Raw genomic sequence first — 16,436 nt, forward strand, 5'->3', positions numbered from 1 at the left:
TGTAAATAGTTGTGTATTGTACATCAGTACAAAACACGTTTACTGATTTCTGCTTAAGCTCCTGTAACATAAATAAAACTGTCCCACATTAACACTGCATTTGAAAGCAGCCAGAGTTTCAGTTTTAAGCGATGTAAATATGCTACGATTCACTTTTTTGGTGTCAAGATTTTAAAAACTGAAACGTCGTATTGATGATTTTCTTAAATTGCATTTCTTTTAAATGTGCAATTTTTTGATATAATTACTCATGTAATCTTTTTTTTTTTTTTCTTTTAGTGAAGTTACAGGGATTATTTGATGTCCTGTTGCATGAAAACCATTGTTTCTGCAGAGACACGTGTGATGTACAGTTAGGTATGCTGACATCAGTAGTAGGCAGTGTTTGCCCTTTTTAACTGAATTAATGTTACTTCCTTTTACATAGCTAACCTAGTTATCAATATATTTAGATTACTGTCTTTTTTTTTTATTTTTTGCATGCTAGTACAGATATTTTCTACAAATGTCAAGGGCTTCCTTAAGATTTCCTAAAATAAAATAATTCAGTAAAAGAAAATAAATAAAAAGTAAATATAGCCAAAGTGTTCAAGCCAATGCTGTCCAATGTGTAAAACAGTATCCTGTGAAATTAAACTATTTGTTTCATGGTAACTAGAAAGCTGTACAGCGGCAAAGAGGAGAAATGTGTCGCATGCAACGCCTTGCGAAATAATTTATACCACTTAAACTTTACTACATATTGTGATGTAAAACCCACAAACCTCATTGTATGTTATTTATATAGAATACGACCAACACATAACAATGACTTTCTTCTTGCCACTTTTCCATAAAGGCCAGATTTGTAAAGTACACAGCTAATCATTATCCTGCCAACAGATTTCTCCACCTAAGCTGTGGCTCTCTGCAGCTCCTCCACAGGTACCATGGGCTTCCTGTCTCATTTCTGAATACCACTCTGCTTGCCCGTCCTGTCAACACATATGGAGGGCCATGTCTTGGTATAATGCAGAGAATAATCAACCTACTTCTTCCATTTCATGGCAAACCATTACTTTGTTGGTCTGTCATATAAAATCTCAATGAAAGACAAAGTTTGTAGTTGCAACAGGGCCAAATGTGGAAAGGTCGAAGAGGTGTGGATTCTTTTGCAAGGCTTACTAGTACATCACAGTAATGTACATGACCTTTGATTGTTTGTGTTCCATACTGAATGAACCAAAAAAAAAAAACAGAAAATGTTTATGAATCACCAGGAGGGCATCAATCAATCAACTAATCAATGAGCACCATGTCTGACTGGAAATACAGCTCAACTGGCCTGATGACTGTTTTTTATGAAAATAAAGAAAACAAAGTTATGTGTGTTGTAAAGTGTTTTTGTTTTGTTTTTTTATTGCAGCAGTTTGCAAAAGTTGCATATTTCACATTTTTAATAAGTGCAAATGGGTCTAAAAACTAAAATATCAAAATGTAGGTTAAAAAGGTGACGAGGTTGAAACTCTTTACAGAACTCCGACTCGGCTCACCAGAACTCGTCTTCTTCATCCTTAAGCGAGAACGCTGCAATGCTGAGGAAAACAAACCGAGTTAATAACTGAAGCCCTCAAGGGACAGAGAAAAGCATAGCTCATCAGAGGAAGATATTTTTAAATGAACTTGAAGTAATTCCAGCGCTAATAACATTACTGACATATCAGGAGATGGGAAACCACAAAAGCAATGAATTATTGGGATTACATCGCGTGGTCTTGCTCTTGTATTAAAGGTTCCTGAAGTAACGTCATACCTTTTGAATTATTTTATATGCGGTATAGTAATACGTCTACAAATCAACACGGCGGCTTTATTTGTGTTACCTTTCATCTTTTTCCTCAAATAAACTCTTGTCCTCTGGGCTCATCTGTCTTTCTTCGTCTCTTACAGGCTTCTAGAAATGCACAAAAAAAAAGCCAAATGTGAGGTTAAGTAAAACATACAAGTTAACTCGTAGATTGAACTGACCTGCTCATTTTGCTTCTCTCTTGCTTCCAGAACCATCTTCATGTATTTCTCCAGTGGATTTTCTACTTTCGGCTCTTCCCTGCTCTGCTCGTCGTCTTCTCCTTTCTTAACGTCAGCTGCTTCTTCTTCTGTTTCTTCTCCTTCCTTTCCCAGTTGCACCGCCTCTTCCAAAAGCTGGTTAGACAGAGAAGCGGTCACTGCTGATTTCAGATCAACGTCTTTTAAGCATCGCCGCCCTGGATTCACCGTTACCGTCTCCTTCTCCAGACGTTCCAATTCCTGCCGCTCTCGCTCCTTCGTTTCTTCTAGCTCCCTCTGCCTTCGCTCTTGCTTCTCTTTCCGCTCTCTTTCCCACCTCTGCTCCTCGTCTTCCTCTTCCTCTTTGACAGAGTCACCTGAGGTCTCTTGGACTTCTAGAGAAAAGCGGAGAGACATAAATTCAAGATGCGGGAAAATGAGCAAAACGTGGCAGACTGGTAGCAGTAAGAATGATGGCCTTCAACATAAATATAAAATGCATATCGTCCTGGGTCAACCGAGATCAAGGGTCATTACTGGACGGGTTGACTCACCAGGCTGGCTGTGCGAGTCTGCTGGGTCTTCTGGGAGGTCCTGGGGCTGGGGGGTGGCGGGCCCTTCGGGGGCCTCCTCTGAGAGAGGGACAGCAGTGTCCATGAGAAGCTCTGGAATGTGGCCGGGCTCTGGAGGGAGACGCAGCACAAAGGGATCTTTTATGCTCCACCATAATGCAACAGAGCCAGAGAACCGGCACAGAATACATAATCAGCTGTCCTTCATCTTCACCATTGTGAGGGGCTGCTGAAAGGACATGCTGGGGGCCAAATTCATAGCCATTAAAAAACAGGAAAATACAAAAAAAACAAAACAAAAACAGTCTGAACCATCAAAATTGTACATGACACCTGCTGCAAATAACACGGCAGCAGATCATTTGGAAATTTCAGCGGAAACATTTTCTACTGGAAGGCTGAAGACACAGTAAAACTGTATAAACGCCAGAGTATAAGTAGCTTGTCCCGCCACTGTCACATTAAAAGCCATAATTTTCCTTATTGGATGTTATGTGAAAGCAGCAAGTACTTATGAAGTGGAAGGAAAATCACTGCTGAGTTTTTGAGATGTTTTCAAACAAAAATCTGCAAAGGGGACACAACTCAACGTCTCCTCCTTTTCAAAGCCATTTCTTTTATCCAACAATGGTTTCCTTGTCTCCATGTTTCTATAAATACAAACTATTTTGAAAACAATGCATCTTCTCCTTCCACTTCACAGTTACACACAAATGTGACATAAAGTCGCAATAACTCTTGATGTGTGTGGTTCAACGCTGAACTGTGGCACGAATTCCTTGTCAAAGAACTGTCTGTGTATGATTCTATGTCTGTTCGGATGGAGTGCGAGGTTTCCAATTTTAAGTGCTCAGAGCTGCGACGTGCTTCTGTGGCACATCTTTTCCACGTTTGTCAGTCAGAACCCTACAGAGATTTTAAGTGCTAACACATGTGGGGGAAAAAAAAAAAAATCCATCACAAATTAAGTTCAGCTCGCTTCTAAATGAGGAGCATGTAGGGAGATTAAAGAACTAAAAGGATTCTTCCCTCCATCATACAAAGAAAATATTGGGTTTAACAACATGCGCCACGACATGACTGCTAATACTCTGGAGCACCTTGCAAATCTCCCGTCAGATCTTCAAGGTTTATCTCCTCCGGATGCGGGGAAGACTCCAAGCTGGAAAACACAGGCTGCGCTTTTGGAGGGCTTGAAAGAAACAAGGGCAAACGAGACAAGATTAAAATGCACGACCGTGAAGTAATGCGTGAAATGTTTGTCCTCGTCCTAGCAGCGGCAGATGGTACCTGGAGTGGTCCCGTGCGGTGCTCCTGAGCTGGGGGCTGCGAGGTGGACTGAGCTCAGGAGAAAAGTCACCTGCGTTTGCGGCGACGGTGACAACCGAGGCGCAGAAGAGCCGTGTGTCAGATGGCGGCGGCTGAGAGAGCGCCATCGCAGACGCCGCTGGTTCTAAGGGGGAGCAAGGACTTACATTGAGAAACAAGGCTAAAAGAGGAACAACTTAAACTTGGAGTAGTTGTGTGTGGCGTTCTTTGACAAATGAAAAAACTACCTTCTGCATTCTGCTTCTGATGTCGCCTTCTGGAAGAGGATTGTGGCGTCCCAGACGGCTGTTTGGCTGAAAGAGAGCTTTCATCCTGACTTTGTCCGTCTCTTACAAATACGGGTTCAGACAAAGATTGGCGACTCTGTTCGGTGACAAATGGGGCCTGAGGCTGGTCGTAGACTTCTGAAGGAGGCATGATGTTTCCGGTGTCATGGGATACCAGTGTGGGGGATTGGATACTTTGAGGAGTGAGTTGTTTGAGTAAAGTCTTTGGTCTGTGGGTTGAATAGTTGTGTGAAGGCCGAGAGTCTTTTTTCCTCAAAGGGGATCCGGGGTAATGTGAAAAATAGGTTTGCTGTGGGGAAAGAGGCCTATGAGAGGCAATGGAGTGCACTGCCCTCTGCTGGTAGTTTCTGTAAGCTTCCTCTAAGCTTTCAGCCTCCCTCTGCAGTTTCTGGATGCGAGCTTTGGCTTCTGCCATGAGCTCCACGTCCGAGTCTGGAGAATCGCTCCGAGGGAACTTGTGTCTTCGCAGTGGCTCACCTGCTTCAAAGACATCATGGTGACTCACCCTGGACCCCAGCACAGCTCTGTCCACGTAGATGTCGGGTGGAACCAGCGAGTCGGCGCTGAACTCCAGAACGGAGCGATCGACGAGAGAGGGCTTCGGGTTACGCAGCACTTCATTTTCCAGAGCTGTCGTTATCGATCGAGTCACGCAGAAGGAAATGAAAGAGGAAAAGAAAACAGAGAGGCGGGGGGTGGGTTCAACACTAAAACAGAAGACCACCACCAGAAATACAAGCAACTACATCTAAAACTGAGTTACTACCATTGGACAGCGGCTTTCTTTCTTGGCTTCATTTTGTTACAGTGCCGACAAAACTCTTCAGATGCCTTTGAACATTTTCCCATTTCAACTTTTTTTTTTTTTTGTTGGTATTTTACTGAACAGACCAGCTCAAAGTAGCACATAACTATGAAGTGGATTAAGTGATTTGGTTTTCTAACGTGCTTACAAACAAAGGAATCTTAGGAGAGTTTGTATAATGTCCCCTTTACTCTGATGTATGTAATTTAATCTCTGTACAAATCCAGCAGTTTTGTCAAGACTTCATAAGCTACATAGTTAGAGACGTTCAAATTTCGTAGAGGCGTCCCCCAACAGTCTTCAAGCTGTAATTACAGTAAACAGCGCTTCTAGATGAAATAGACACAGGGGAGCTGAATACAAAAATGTGCCCCACTTTTCCCTCACTGTCCTTCCACTTCACTGTTTTGTATTATATCCAATAAAATCCCAATAAAACACACTGAAGTTTGCAACATGGCAAATTGAGGCATGAATAGATTTGCGAGACACTTTAAACGATGGGGAAAATATTTGACACCTGACAAATATTTTCACTCAGAAAAACAAAAAGAAAGCAAATCTGTCTATTCAGAGTTGAAACTTGCTACAGAGTCTAACATGCATAACTGACCAAACTTGACACAAAGATCACGCTAACACAAACTACAAGTTGCACCACGTGCTACCTTGCTGTGTTTGGCGAAGCTGTGTTTTGATCTCCTCAACATGTTTGGTCATCCACTCTGCCCTCTCCTCACACTCTGTCAGCTGAGCTTTAAGCTGAGCACATCGTTCCACCTGCAGAGAGAAAAAACAAAACAAAAAAAAACAAAAAATTACAAATCGCCATCTTGCAAAGTTTTGAATTTGTACCAGAGGCACAGCAGCATTTTTTTCCTATGCGATCATAGGGAAATATATAGGTCGCATAGTTTCCCACAGTCTTCCAAGTAATCTGGTGGGACCGGACTGACCTCACTCTGAAGCTGCGTTTGCAGCACCTGTTTCTGGTTTTCAAACTCTGCCTCGTCCAGCGTACGAGCGTTCTGCAGTCGGTGAAGCTCCGTCTGCAAGGCCAGTTCTTCCATAGATGGTTTGATCATTTCTAAGAAAGGGGGTTTACAAAACGTATTTAGTTAATGTATGCAAAAGCATTCATGTGCCTTACATTTGTTAACCATTTTACCAAAGCTAGCGCATAATTGTGAATATTTATATAAATATAAATATTCACCAGTTACCGAGGCAGCTGGTTGCACTGGATTGTATTTAGAAGTCACACAGTAAGGAGGGCTTCATTCAAATGCATGCCACACTTTTCAGATCATTACTTGTAATTAACAAATGAAAGAGAGGGAGAGAAAAATCATCATGCTCCCACTTTCAATTGGCTTATCACATATCCGAAAGAAGTACTTTGAAGTTATAAGTTGTAATGTACAAAAAAAAAAAAAGGGAGGAAGGGCTAACTAAAGATATAAGAGTATTTTGAAAAGGCACTATAGAATTTCTTTTTAACTAAATATGTCCAATTTCTACCACACTCAGAGTTTCTACAGAACTCGGGCTACTGTGTTTGTGTTACCGACAGAGAAGTAAACCAACACATTTTTTTTTTCCACTTATTAAACAGGGTGAATTCGGTCTCCCTCAGAGAGAAGAAAAATTTTTTTGTTTGCTGCTGGTAAACAGAGCTTTCTGTCTCCGCTTACAGTTTTAATGGCTTTCCTTCACAGACAGTCTGCGAAGCTACAGGTCATCCAAAGAGGCCCCACACTGGAAGACCAGGCTCACTCAATTAGTCTCAGGCTGAGGCAGAGAGACAGACTGGACGGACTGAACATTTCACAGCACGCCGAAGCTCATACTAAACGGAGCCACAGACACTCAGTATAAGAGAGGAACTAGATTAATCGGTGAAGAAAAACCTGCATACATCTCATTAACAGAATGTGTATGTGCACCTTGTTTGACGAACAGCTGATATGGATATGAAGGAAACAGAAGCCGTTTCATATTCGTTAGAAATGCGGCGGCCTCCCTTCACCTGCATGGAGCCGCTGGTTCTCTCCCTGTGCTTCTTCCAGCTGTTTCTTCAGCAGCTGCAGCTGTCCCAGCAGCTCCGTTTTCTCCAGTTTCAAGCGGGAATAGTCGCTCGTGCTCTCCAGTCGTTCTTTTAGTAGCTCCTTCTGTTGAGTCAGCAGCGATATCTGCTGCTGTGCGGTTTCTAGCTCAACCTGGGAAAACAAACAATGGGTGGAATATGAAAATAGAACTTGGAAAAGACTTCAATAAGCCACCCTGTGGCAGTCAATCTTCTCCAATAAAGTGTAGTAGGCATAACCAAAAATATTTCAAATTAAATACTGGCTGAATAAACTATCACCTGAAGTCTTTTCAGCTCTGTGCACGCTCTGTTGTGCTCTTCGAGTCTGGCATCAATCAAATCAGACTCCTTTTGGATTCGAGTCGTTTCCACTGGAAAAATAAAAATGTTGTGAACATTGTGAAAATGAATTCATCATCAAGCGGGTCATTTTTTTTTTTTTTCCTCCAGGAAGTGAAATGCTTGCCTTTGTTTCGGTTCTCACTTTCTGTGAGTTTTTCTGTTCTTCTAAGAAATTCCTCCTTCAGCTCAAGCTGGTAACTGGAATCATAGAAAGCAGGAGATCAATCAGTGACAAAGATGAATAAAAATCAGTTTAGCACATAGTCAAGTCAGCGGTTCCTGACACTATAATAGAAAAGCCACATTTCTACTATCCCAGATAGCGATACATTTACAGTATCACTTCAGAATTTCACAAAAAGATTATTTATGTGATCTTCTCAGTATTTATTTGAACTCTTCTTTTTTTTTTTTTTCTTGGAGGGCTGATAAGTCAACATACAACCTCAACAAGCTTCAAAGACTATAATTAGGTGCAAACTTAGAATTTATTGTGGATTTTCTATAATTTCCTCAGGTTTAATTTATATAAAGTTCAAATAAATGAACACACCTCAGCTAAATATTTGGTTAGATGTTTCTTAGCAAGATATAGAAAAACCACAAGCTTTCTGAAGTCATCTGCAAGCTTCTGGCGTAGGTCTGGCTGGATATTTGATCTCTCTTTTTGCCAAAAATGTTAAAGTTGATGTAAATTGGTTGGTTTCCAGGAACAGACCCAGCTTCTACATTAATTGTGGACATATAGTCCACTATTTTTTTAATAGGATTGCTTAATGTTAGTTGAATTTTAAGGCACCAAATTGTTATGAAATCTTTGTTGGTGATTCATGTAAACTTGTGACTGGAACTGCATTAGCTTTTAATACCAAAAGTGTTCATAGCAAAGAAAATAGATTTCTGTGTAAGTTATTAGATTACAATTTCAGCATAATTTGATTTTAGCTGATAAAGTTCAAGATGAGTGATGGTTCATATAAGGTAACAATATTACCTCAAGTCAACCCAACAGTGACATCATCTGAGAGCAATATTAAACTTAAGAAAATACCAACTTAAATTTAGGAGCTCCCTTTTGTTGGACTTTAAGTGACCCAAACAAAGCCAGAGTGTTTTTTTTTTTCTTAAATAAAAAAAAACAACAAAAACCTTGAAAGTTCATTCTTCAGTTTCTGGTCATATGTGTCCTCCATTGTCCTTACACCCAGTTCTCTCCTCCTCAACAACTCTTCAGTAGCTCTCATCTTCTCTGCGTAAATTTCACAGGACCTGACATTGACATTTAACAAAACAATGAATCAGTGACTGAAAAGAAATTAGTTTTAAAAAAAAAGGTCTTTAAAAAATATCTTACTTTTCAAAAGCCTCCATTCTCATCCTCAACTCATTTTCTCTGCTGCGCAGCGTTTCGATTTCTTTCAGCAGTGACTGTCTCTGCATGTAGACATTTTTTTCTTCAATCTAAGAATAACACAGTCGTTAAAGACTGTTTACACTAATAGTCAGAAGAATTAAACAAAGTCTGCAGATTTGGAAATATTTAAGAATATTGAACGTTTCGATATCTAAAGTCAATAACTTAGAAGTCAAGGTTTCAAAAGTCAGCAATCATTCTCTTTTAACCAGAGAAAGACATCTTGATATATTGATGACGTTCTTGTTGTCTTCTCAGATAAATCTGCGGACATTTCCTTTTTTATCTCCGCTCCCACAAACCCCAATGTGCACATCCACTAATTCTAATATTGTTTTTTTTTTTTTTTTTTGTCAACACTGGAGTTTCTGGTCTATGTGGAACACTGTTTCATAATTATCTTAGCCTGAAATTATCACTGGTGAAAAAATATTAACCAAGCTTCTAAAAAGCCTGGCCAAGCATTTTAAGTATTTGAAGAGAACGTGCAGAGAAAAACAAGTTATTATAAGTATCTTACCTCTTGCTGTTTTTGCAGCCGCTCTATGGCATTTTTCTCTCGGTCCATCAGTGCCTTTGCCCTCATTTCATAAGTCCTCTCCAGTTCTTGCTTCAGCTTTTCAAGTTCCTGATTAAACTTGGCTTTTTCATCCATTCTGACCTTTGCGATTTCAACGTCTTTGAAATGTTTCAGCTGAAGAAAAAAAAATCAAAAATGACGCAATGCAACAGCATAAATGATATAAAACAAAAACAACCCAGGGGATTAAATGTCATTCTACATGTTCATATGCGTGTACCTTTGTGTTCATTTCTGCCTCCTTCTGTGCTTCAATCTCTTTTTTATATGCAGCCAGCTTTGACTGGAGTGGAAACATTTTGTCTTCACCTAAACTGGAGTTCTCGTATTGTCTATCAATCATTTTCATCTTGTCAACTGGGAACAGAAAGGAAAATAACTGTGGTTAACACTAAATGATAAGTACTTGAATACAATGAAAAAGGCAGTTTTGTATACAAGTTCTTCCTTACCCAGGGACTCGCCATAACTTGCTAAGTTGGTTGTCTGAGTGTCGACATCATTACGGAGGTTGTGTGTTGAATGGTGTGTCAGGTTTGTTAAAAGACTGAACAGGAGCCCTGCAAGACACGTTTAATGCTGACGAGAAGACTTGGATGTAGAAGAAGTTTGAATGGAAGACAAACTTACTGAACGTACCTTTATCACCGTCTTCTTTATTTAGCTGTTTAAAATTGATAATGTTAATATTACAAAACAGCTTCATTATTAATTAATTTGATTACATCTTACATGTACTGTGGTTTGAATCACATTAATAATCACCATAGATGTGAAAGAGGCTGACGAAGGGTTAAATTTAAGAATCTGAAGAAGGTCTTCTTTCTTGAGAATCTGCCAGAATTGAGCAGAATTGTCATTACAGCTACAAAATTCAGTATACTCTACCACATAATTGTAAAATGATGAAAGATTTAAAAAACATCAATAAATAAAATAACAAAGTGTGACTTGCATTTGCATTCAGGCCTCTGGTGTCAATACTTATTTGGTTGCAAGGTAAATCTGGTTGAAAGGATAGCATCGTTGAACCTAAAATATCAAGTACTCCATTTATGAAGTCAGTTTGTTGCATTGGATTTTATTTAGAGGCGTCAGACTAAAGGGATGCTGAATGCAAAGGCAAGGCAAATGTCAGAATTTTATTTGTAAATAACTAAAAACCACGTAGAATACATTGGTGGTTGTGAATCACCATAAAACTGCAGAAGGGAATAAAAGCAGTCATACACACCTTGTCCTTACACACACCACTCTCGGGGCAGAATACAGAAAGTGTGTACTCATACCCTAAAGTACGGAGGTGATCGGCTACTATAGTGTTGCAAGCTGAAAGTAAAAGAGTATCGGATGTCCCGTGTGGGGGCCTGAGAGCTGGATTTTGTCCCTTGGAATGTGGACTCTTCAACTCCTGGATGAGCTGATTCCTCAGCTGCACCTGGATCAGAACCAAAGGAGAAGAGGAACAAGGTGCATTAGTGAATAAAGTGACCACACGTCTACGAAGACGACGTTATGTGGCCTCTCTGAGGTTAATGTTACTTACTTTTAGTGTGTCAAGCACTCCGTTTTTTTTAAATGTTTGATAGAGTCTTTTCCTCAGCTCTTCTGGGGATAACGCATCCTCCTTGGACGAGGACATAACGATTACAAAAAAAAAATAAGAAAATCCCTCAATATCGACAAATTTCTCAGCTTGTAGAAGAGTAGCTTAACTATTCTTAAAACCTAATTCCCGAACAGACGAAAGAGAAATATATTTGTTTTTCAGTTACTGTACAACTCAAAACAATCGACCCGCTCCCTTTAAAGATGTAAACCCAAAACATTTAAATTCGCCAACGGAAATTCTGCAGCAGGCAGGCGCACATCTATGACGCAACTTATATAAATCCTTTAATTTTTTAAATAGCTCTCGATATATCACATTTATCCGTGCAGAATTTTACACAGACCCAATTTAGTAATGTAATTTCAAAAATAGTATGCTCCAAAAAAATTCCAAAAAAGACAAAATAAATTTAAATGGGTAGCTAACGTTTTTTTTTTTTTAATGTCGTCATCTTTTTGCGACTACGCTTTCACATCTTCAGGAAGTGAGTTCAACGGGTAAAGAAAAACTGGGGTATTTAAAATATACGTCTTCAATTTTCCTTTGGACCTTAATTTGGATCCTGTTTACTTTGATAGCGAAACAATCCCTTAAAGAATCTCTTGTGTTGTCTGTTTAGTTCAAATGTATACACGTCATTTCGTATGTCTCTAAAGATCATTTATTTGATTTTGTTTGTTTTTCATTAACTACAGGGCATCTATTGATTTGCTAAGAAGATAACTATACGATGTCGGGAAGCTTTTACTTTGTTATGGTCGGTCATCATGACAATCCTGTGTTTGAGATGGAGTTTTTACCTACCGGGAAATCTGAATCAAAGGTAGTAAGTGCACTCATCCCTTAAAAAATATGCTAACTTCCTTAAACAGAAATATTTTTAATAAGACTCACTAAAATATATTATAGATAGTAAATTCAGACAATTTTGTTAAGTATCAAAATGACGGTACCTGGCTATCCGAGGTGTAATAACAATGTATTTTTGTGGTGATATGTGACGTTTGTTCTGGGCAATTCAACTGAAAAACAAATCTGATATGGAAAACTTGTATACTTTTAAAACATGCAGTAACCGAGTTGGACAAATGTGAACATTCTGACATTAACATGTTAGTTACTAAGTGAACAGAAAAAAAAAAATATTCGAAATATACCATTGTCCAGCTGCAGCTGCGGAGATGGACTTGGCGTGAAATACCGAAAAAAAAATTAGCAATAACTTCCTGAGATGCGTTTGAAAGTAATTATGCAAAACAAAGTCCAACTGTTTTTCTTCCCTTTTTTTTTTTTTAAGTATTTTTTGGTCTGCCTTTTAGGTGTATTAAAACATTGCTCCAACCCTGAAACTTAAAACAAACATCTTATGTGATGGTTGTGATTTGGAATCTCTCTTTGCATCAAGCAGACATCGGATGCCACTAACTGTTCAAGTGTCTAACAGTTTGTATTTCAAAAAGCTGCAGCTTTCATAAAACTGAACAGAAAGTTCCACATTTTTTGTTGCTTATTTTCATTATTAAACATCCTTTTTAATAGCTTATTAGTTTATTAAACACGTTGTAATCTACAAGCTCTGCATCTAGAAGGTGCACAGCAAGAAACTTTAAAAAAAGTAATAGAACGTTGTCATAACTTGTCTTAATCACTCGTTTCCTTTTTGTACAGTACAAGGTTCTTTTCTACAAGTTATAAACATAGATACAGCTCTGCATGCTTTGCAGTTGAGCTAACCCTTCTAACAGTCTCTCATAAAGCTGATTGCTACGTTCTCATACTTTTCAAGATTCATTAGAACTTTTTGTATTCATGATCCTCATTTACAAGATGTGCTTCATTGACCACAGGACGACCATCGTCACCTCAACCAGTTCATCGCACACGCTGCCCTAGACTTGGTGGACGAGAACATGTGGCTGTCCAACAGCATGTACCTAAAAACTGTGGACAAGTTCAACGAGTGGTTTGTCTCGGCCTTCGTCACAGCAGGACATATCCTTTTGTGAATGATCTATTTTTTTTTTCTAAGTTTAATATTTAAAAACAGTTTTTAGTGTAGCTGGTAAATGTTTTTTTTTTGTTTTTTTTTACTCAGAAACGCAAAACGTCCATCTTTTTCCATTCATTGGACACAACGTATCTAAGTGGTGCCAGGCATGTTGATAACCGCTATATTAAACAACATAATAGTTGTGTCTTTTACCTTTTTTATTTGCATGTTTATCACATTTGCCTTGGTTTATTTTCTTTAATTAACTGCCATACAAATAAGATTCATCATGCTGCACGACGTTCGACAAGAAGATGGAATCAAGAACTTTTTTAACGATGTGTATGATTTATACATTAAGGTGAGTTGTGTTCTGTGTGACTCTATTAACCCTAATTTGGTAGACTGACTGTCTTATAATTATGTTTTATCTTCCAGTTTGCAATGAATCCTTTCTATGAAATCAACGCCCCGATTCGCTCGACTGCATTTGAGCGAAAAGTCCAGTTTCTTGGAAAGAAACATCTCCTAAGTTAATCATGCCACACCAAGATCTGAACGTATTCTTCTCATTGTATATATAAAAATCTAAAAATGCTTGTCTGTTCTTTTTCTGTAGCATTAAATAAAAAATATGGCTAAAAGAAATTTGTACAAAATGATAGAGATTTTATTTTAAATGTGAGATTTTTTTTTCTACTTTGGAATAACTTTTATTATATGCATTATTATAGCAAAATCAAGACAGCACAAACAAATTAGATCTCCCCAGGAAGATATTTTAGTTTAATCTCCAGAACAATAAACTAACTTGTAAGCAGTTAATATTCATGCTACTAACAGGCTGATCAAACCAAGCCGATTGTGTCTAATTTTAAATACCTATCTGATAACGTCCAACACTGACAATATATACATTTAAAATTTGCCTTTAATGTCTCTAAAAAAAAAAAATTAAGTCAAAAATGGAAATTATATAACACACATGTAATAGTTGCAGCACATCCTGAATGTACTTTATCAGTACACTTTATCCATCAAAGTCAGCTGGCAATGCAATAGAAAAGTTCATTGGTATATAGTCAAAAATGGTGTGTAGATTATTGTGATCACATCTTGCGAGTCAGATTGATGATCCACGATAACATTTTAAATTATTTTGTGATGGATTGTTGCATTGCAAACAATGAAAAAACACCTAAAATGTTTAAGATTGAATAATTTGTGTTTTAAAAATTGGAGACCTTTAGATAAAAATTCAAATTTATTGTGTTTATTCCAGTTTTAAAGTACCACATAAATATTTGACACATTATTTGTTGAATTATGGCCCTCTATACAAACATTAACTTTCTATATTAGTTTTGGTCATATATATTTTGACTAAGAACTTCAATAGAGGTTTAGTTTTTAAAATGGAGCCAAAAAAAAACTTTCATATTTACAAAAAAAAAAAAAATCTAATGTGAACATCATCTAGGCTTCAGAACACAAAGATTTGCAGAAACTTGAAGGCTCAAATTTGTCATGCAAGTTATTCTTTAAGTTTATTCCCAAAAGGAAACATGTTCATGACAGTTTCTCCAACACAGCTTTAATTTATTTATGATGCAAATACATTACACAGTTTTAAGGGGCAGTAATCAAACGTCTCTGTGGTTAGCTTTTCTAAAGACGGGATTTAGATCATTCATAATCATTAGAAAGTTATTGGGTGATACAAATGATTTTAATATGATGCAATTAGACTCTGCAATTGTGTTGCACAATCACATTTGGAAGCCCGATAATATTTTGCACTCACATCTAAGCAGTGTGTGTCATTATGGCGGCAGAAAACTGGAACATTTACTATATTTTAATGCATAAAGAATTTTAAAACATGCCAAAGCTAAATCAATGCAAAAGTTCCTTAAGTTTATTTGTAATGGGTCATGAATGGAGTTAGTGTTTCTTGTGTCGGGATCAATGAACCTTGGAGAAATAACAATAATAATTAAAAAAAAAAAAAAGCTAGTAGCATAATTTATTACTACAGCATATTATGCCTACAGCCTCAAAACATGACAGGCATATCAGAGGATTATTAGTGATAGCTTCAGGATTTTATGAACAGCAAGAAGTAGCAGAGCGGGGCTTTCTGTGGAGCTTGACCGTGTCTGTGGGGATGAGGTGATCCGCTTTGTCATCTGCAGCCAGCGCTCTGTGGACCGCTTCCTCAAAAGCCACAGCTACATTTGTGGCATCCTTGGCGCTGGTCTCAAAGTACGGGTAGTCACCATTTTCCTGGCACCACATCTGAGCTTCCTCGGTAGACACCTGCCTCTCTGTCACGTCCACTTTGTTGCCCAATACCACAAATGGGAAGTTCTCAGGCTCCTTGACATCAGCATAGTAGATGAACTCTTTCTTCCAGTTGCTCAAGTTGAGAAAACTCTGGTTATCATCCACGCTGAAGGTTAGCAGACAGCAATCGGAGCCACGATAAAAAGGAGTCCTCAGGCTGCGAAAGCGCTCTTGGCCGGCAGTGTCCCAGATCTGTAGGGTTACCTGATTCCCGTCCACCTCGAGGGTCTTGTTTAGGAACTCGACACCAATAGTATGGAAGAGGTGGGCATCAAACTTGTTGGTGACGTACCGATTCATTATGGAGCTCTTTCCAACGCCACCATCACCAAGCAAGATTACTTTAAGCAGGGACTTCCTTGCAGTCATGGCTATTAACTACTTATCAAACAGAGTGAAACTGTTTACCTAAAAGAAAGATAACACAGGACTGTATTCAGTAAATTACAACATCACCAAAACTGAATCTCTAAAATAAATAAGCTTTCCAGGTATATTGAATTTATTGAGGTTTACATGTAAAGATATCTCACTTTATAGCGCTGACCCAAAATAGGATAACTATCATTTATTCTTACCCCAGTTTGACGTTGTCTTCCTCCACTGGGCCAGATCATATGCTGTTAGCCACAGTGTTAAATCACATGCTCATTTGCTTAATTTTGATGATGGCAGCCATATAGAGAACATCCATCTATATGAAACACAATGACAAGCAGTCATTCTCCCGATTAACATACGCTTCAGGGCAGAAGTTACGGATGAAAATAGCAATAAAAACGTACACCGTTAATCTATGAAGGCCTAACTTGTCGCCATAACGTACAAAAACATTAACCTCCTGTAAAACGTAGCAACTAATTTGAAAGACATATTATTCCAGGTCTAAAGACTAGCTAAGCTTAGGCTGTGCTAGGCTAAGTTGAAAATAGACAACAGATGGAAAGGTTAATGAAGAACTAAACTAGCTAGCCTGGCTTTACTTACCGAGACGATTTCTCCTAACGTGCTTCGCAGTTCTAATCAGATAGCTGCTAAAATAATG

At 38.4% G+C, this 16,436-nt stretch overlaps 3 protein-coding genes across 7 annotated transcripts; 1 reads left to right on the plus strand and 2 right to left on the minus strand.

Annotated features, from left to right (window-relative positions):
- Positions 1 to 563: 563 nt before the first annotated feature.
- Positions 564 to 11,318, minus strand: ofd1 (OFD1 centriole and centriolar satellite protein). Of its 2 annotated transcripts, none has more exons than XM_015019468.1 (22): positions 10,990 to 11,318; positions 10,678 to 10,881; positions 10,209 to 10,277; positions 10,083 to 10,107; positions 9,896 to 10,003; positions 9,664 to 9,800; positions 9,384 to 9,557; positions 8,804 to 8,910; positions 8,599 to 8,718; positions 7,574 to 7,647; positions 7,387 to 7,478; positions 7,048 to 7,237; positions 5,975 to 6,105; positions 5,687 to 5,798; positions 4,154 to 4,843; positions 3,888 to 4,050; positions 3,698 to 3,789; positions 2,580 to 2,708; positions 2,254 to 2,420; positions 2,008 to 2,181; positions 1,863 to 1,933; positions 564 to 1,574 (listed from the first exon to the last, which is right to left on the minus strand). In XM_015019468.1, exons 1-22 carry the CDS (start codon positions 11,083 to 11,085, stop codon positions 1,529 to 1,531), a joined length of 3,171 nt encoding a protein of 1,056 aa, XP_014874954.1. In that variant the 5' UTR covers positions 11,086 to 11,318; the 3' UTR covers positions 564 to 1,528. The 2 variants fall into 2 exon arrangements, with proteins under 2 accessions (XP_014874954.1, XP_014874956.1); XM_015019470.1 differs by having other exon boundaries at positions 2,260 to 2,420; positions 10,990 to 11,317.
- A 124-nt stretch (positions 11,319 to 11,442) lies between these two features.
- Positions 11,443 to 13,693, plus strand: trappc2 (trafficking protein particle complex subunit 2). Of its 4 annotated transcripts, none has more exons than XM_015019477.1 (5): positions 11,443 to 11,539; positions 11,751 to 11,878; positions 12,903 to 13,047; positions 13,321 to 13,406; positions 13,484 to 13,693. In XM_015019477.1, exons 2-5 carry the CDS (start codon positions 11,786 to 11,788, stop codon positions 13,580 to 13,582), a joined length of 423 nt encoding a protein of 140 aa, XP_014874963.1. In that variant the 5' UTR covers positions 11,443 to 11,539; positions 11,751 to 11,785; the 3' UTR covers positions 13,583 to 13,693. The 4 variants fall into 4 exon arrangements, with proteins under 4 accessions (XP_014874963.1, XP_014874961.1, XP_014874960.1 ...); XM_015019475.1 differs by having other exon boundaries at positions 11,467 to 11,552; XM_015019474.1 differs by having other exon boundaries at positions 11,475 to 11,637.
- Positions 13,694 to 14,566: 873 nt separating this feature from the next.
- LOC106937791 (RAB9A, member RAS oncogene family) lies at positions 14,567 to 16,436 on the minus strand. Its single transcript, XM_015019473.1, has 3 exons — positions 16,379 to 16,436; positions 15,970 to 16,085; positions 14,567 to 15,799 (listed from the first exon to the last, which is right to left on the minus strand). Exon 3 carries the CDS (start codon positions 15,758 to 15,760, stop codon positions 15,152 to 15,154), a length of 609 nt encoding a protein of 202 aa, XP_014874959.1. The 5' UTR covers positions 15,761 to 15,799; positions 15,970 to 16,085; positions 16,379 to 16,436; the 3' UTR covers positions 14,567 to 15,151.

Source organism: Poecilia latipinna, unplaced genomic scaffold, assembly GCF_001443285.1.
Source record: "Poecilia latipinna isolate Pla-1442-1.1 unplaced genomic scaffold, P_latipinna-1.0 Scaffold2439, whole genome shotgun sequence".
Taxonomy (NCBI): domain Eukaryota; kingdom Metazoa; phylum Chordata; class Actinopteri; order Cyprinodontiformes; family Poeciliidae; genus Poecilia; species Poecilia latipinna.

Excerpts from the sequence above, each read along its gene's own strand:
- ofd1 (XM_015019468.1), bottom strand. The coding sequence starts at position 11,085 with ATGTCCTCGTCCAAGGAGGATGCGTTATCCCCAGAAGAGCTGAGGAAA. Across the intron at positions 4,844-5,686 it reads GCTTCGCCAAACACAGCAAG|CTCTGGAAAATGAAGTGCTG; the intron begins GTAGCACGTGGT and ends CGATAACGACAG. Across the intron at positions 4,051-4,153 it reads TCAGAAGCAGAATGCAGAAG|AACCAGCGGCGTCTGCGATG; the intron begins GTAGTTTTTTCA and ends GCTCCCCCTTAG.
- trappc2 (XM_015019477.1), top strand. The coding sequence starts at position 11,786 with ATGTCGGGAAGCTTTTACTTTGTTATGGTCGGTCATCATGACAATCCT. Across the intron at positions 11,879-12,902 it reads CCGGGAAATCTGAATCAAAG|GACGACCATCGTCACCTCAA; the intron begins GTAGTAAGTGCA and ends CATTGACCACAG. Across the intron at positions 13,048-13,320 it reads GGCCTTCGTCACAGCAGGAC|AAATAAGATTCATCATGCTG; the intron begins ATATCCTTTTGT and ends TAACTGCCATAC.
- LOC106937791 (XM_015019473.1), bottom strand. The coding sequence starts at position 15,760 with ATGACTGCAAGGAAGTCCCTGCTTAAAGTAATCTTGCTTGGTGATGGT.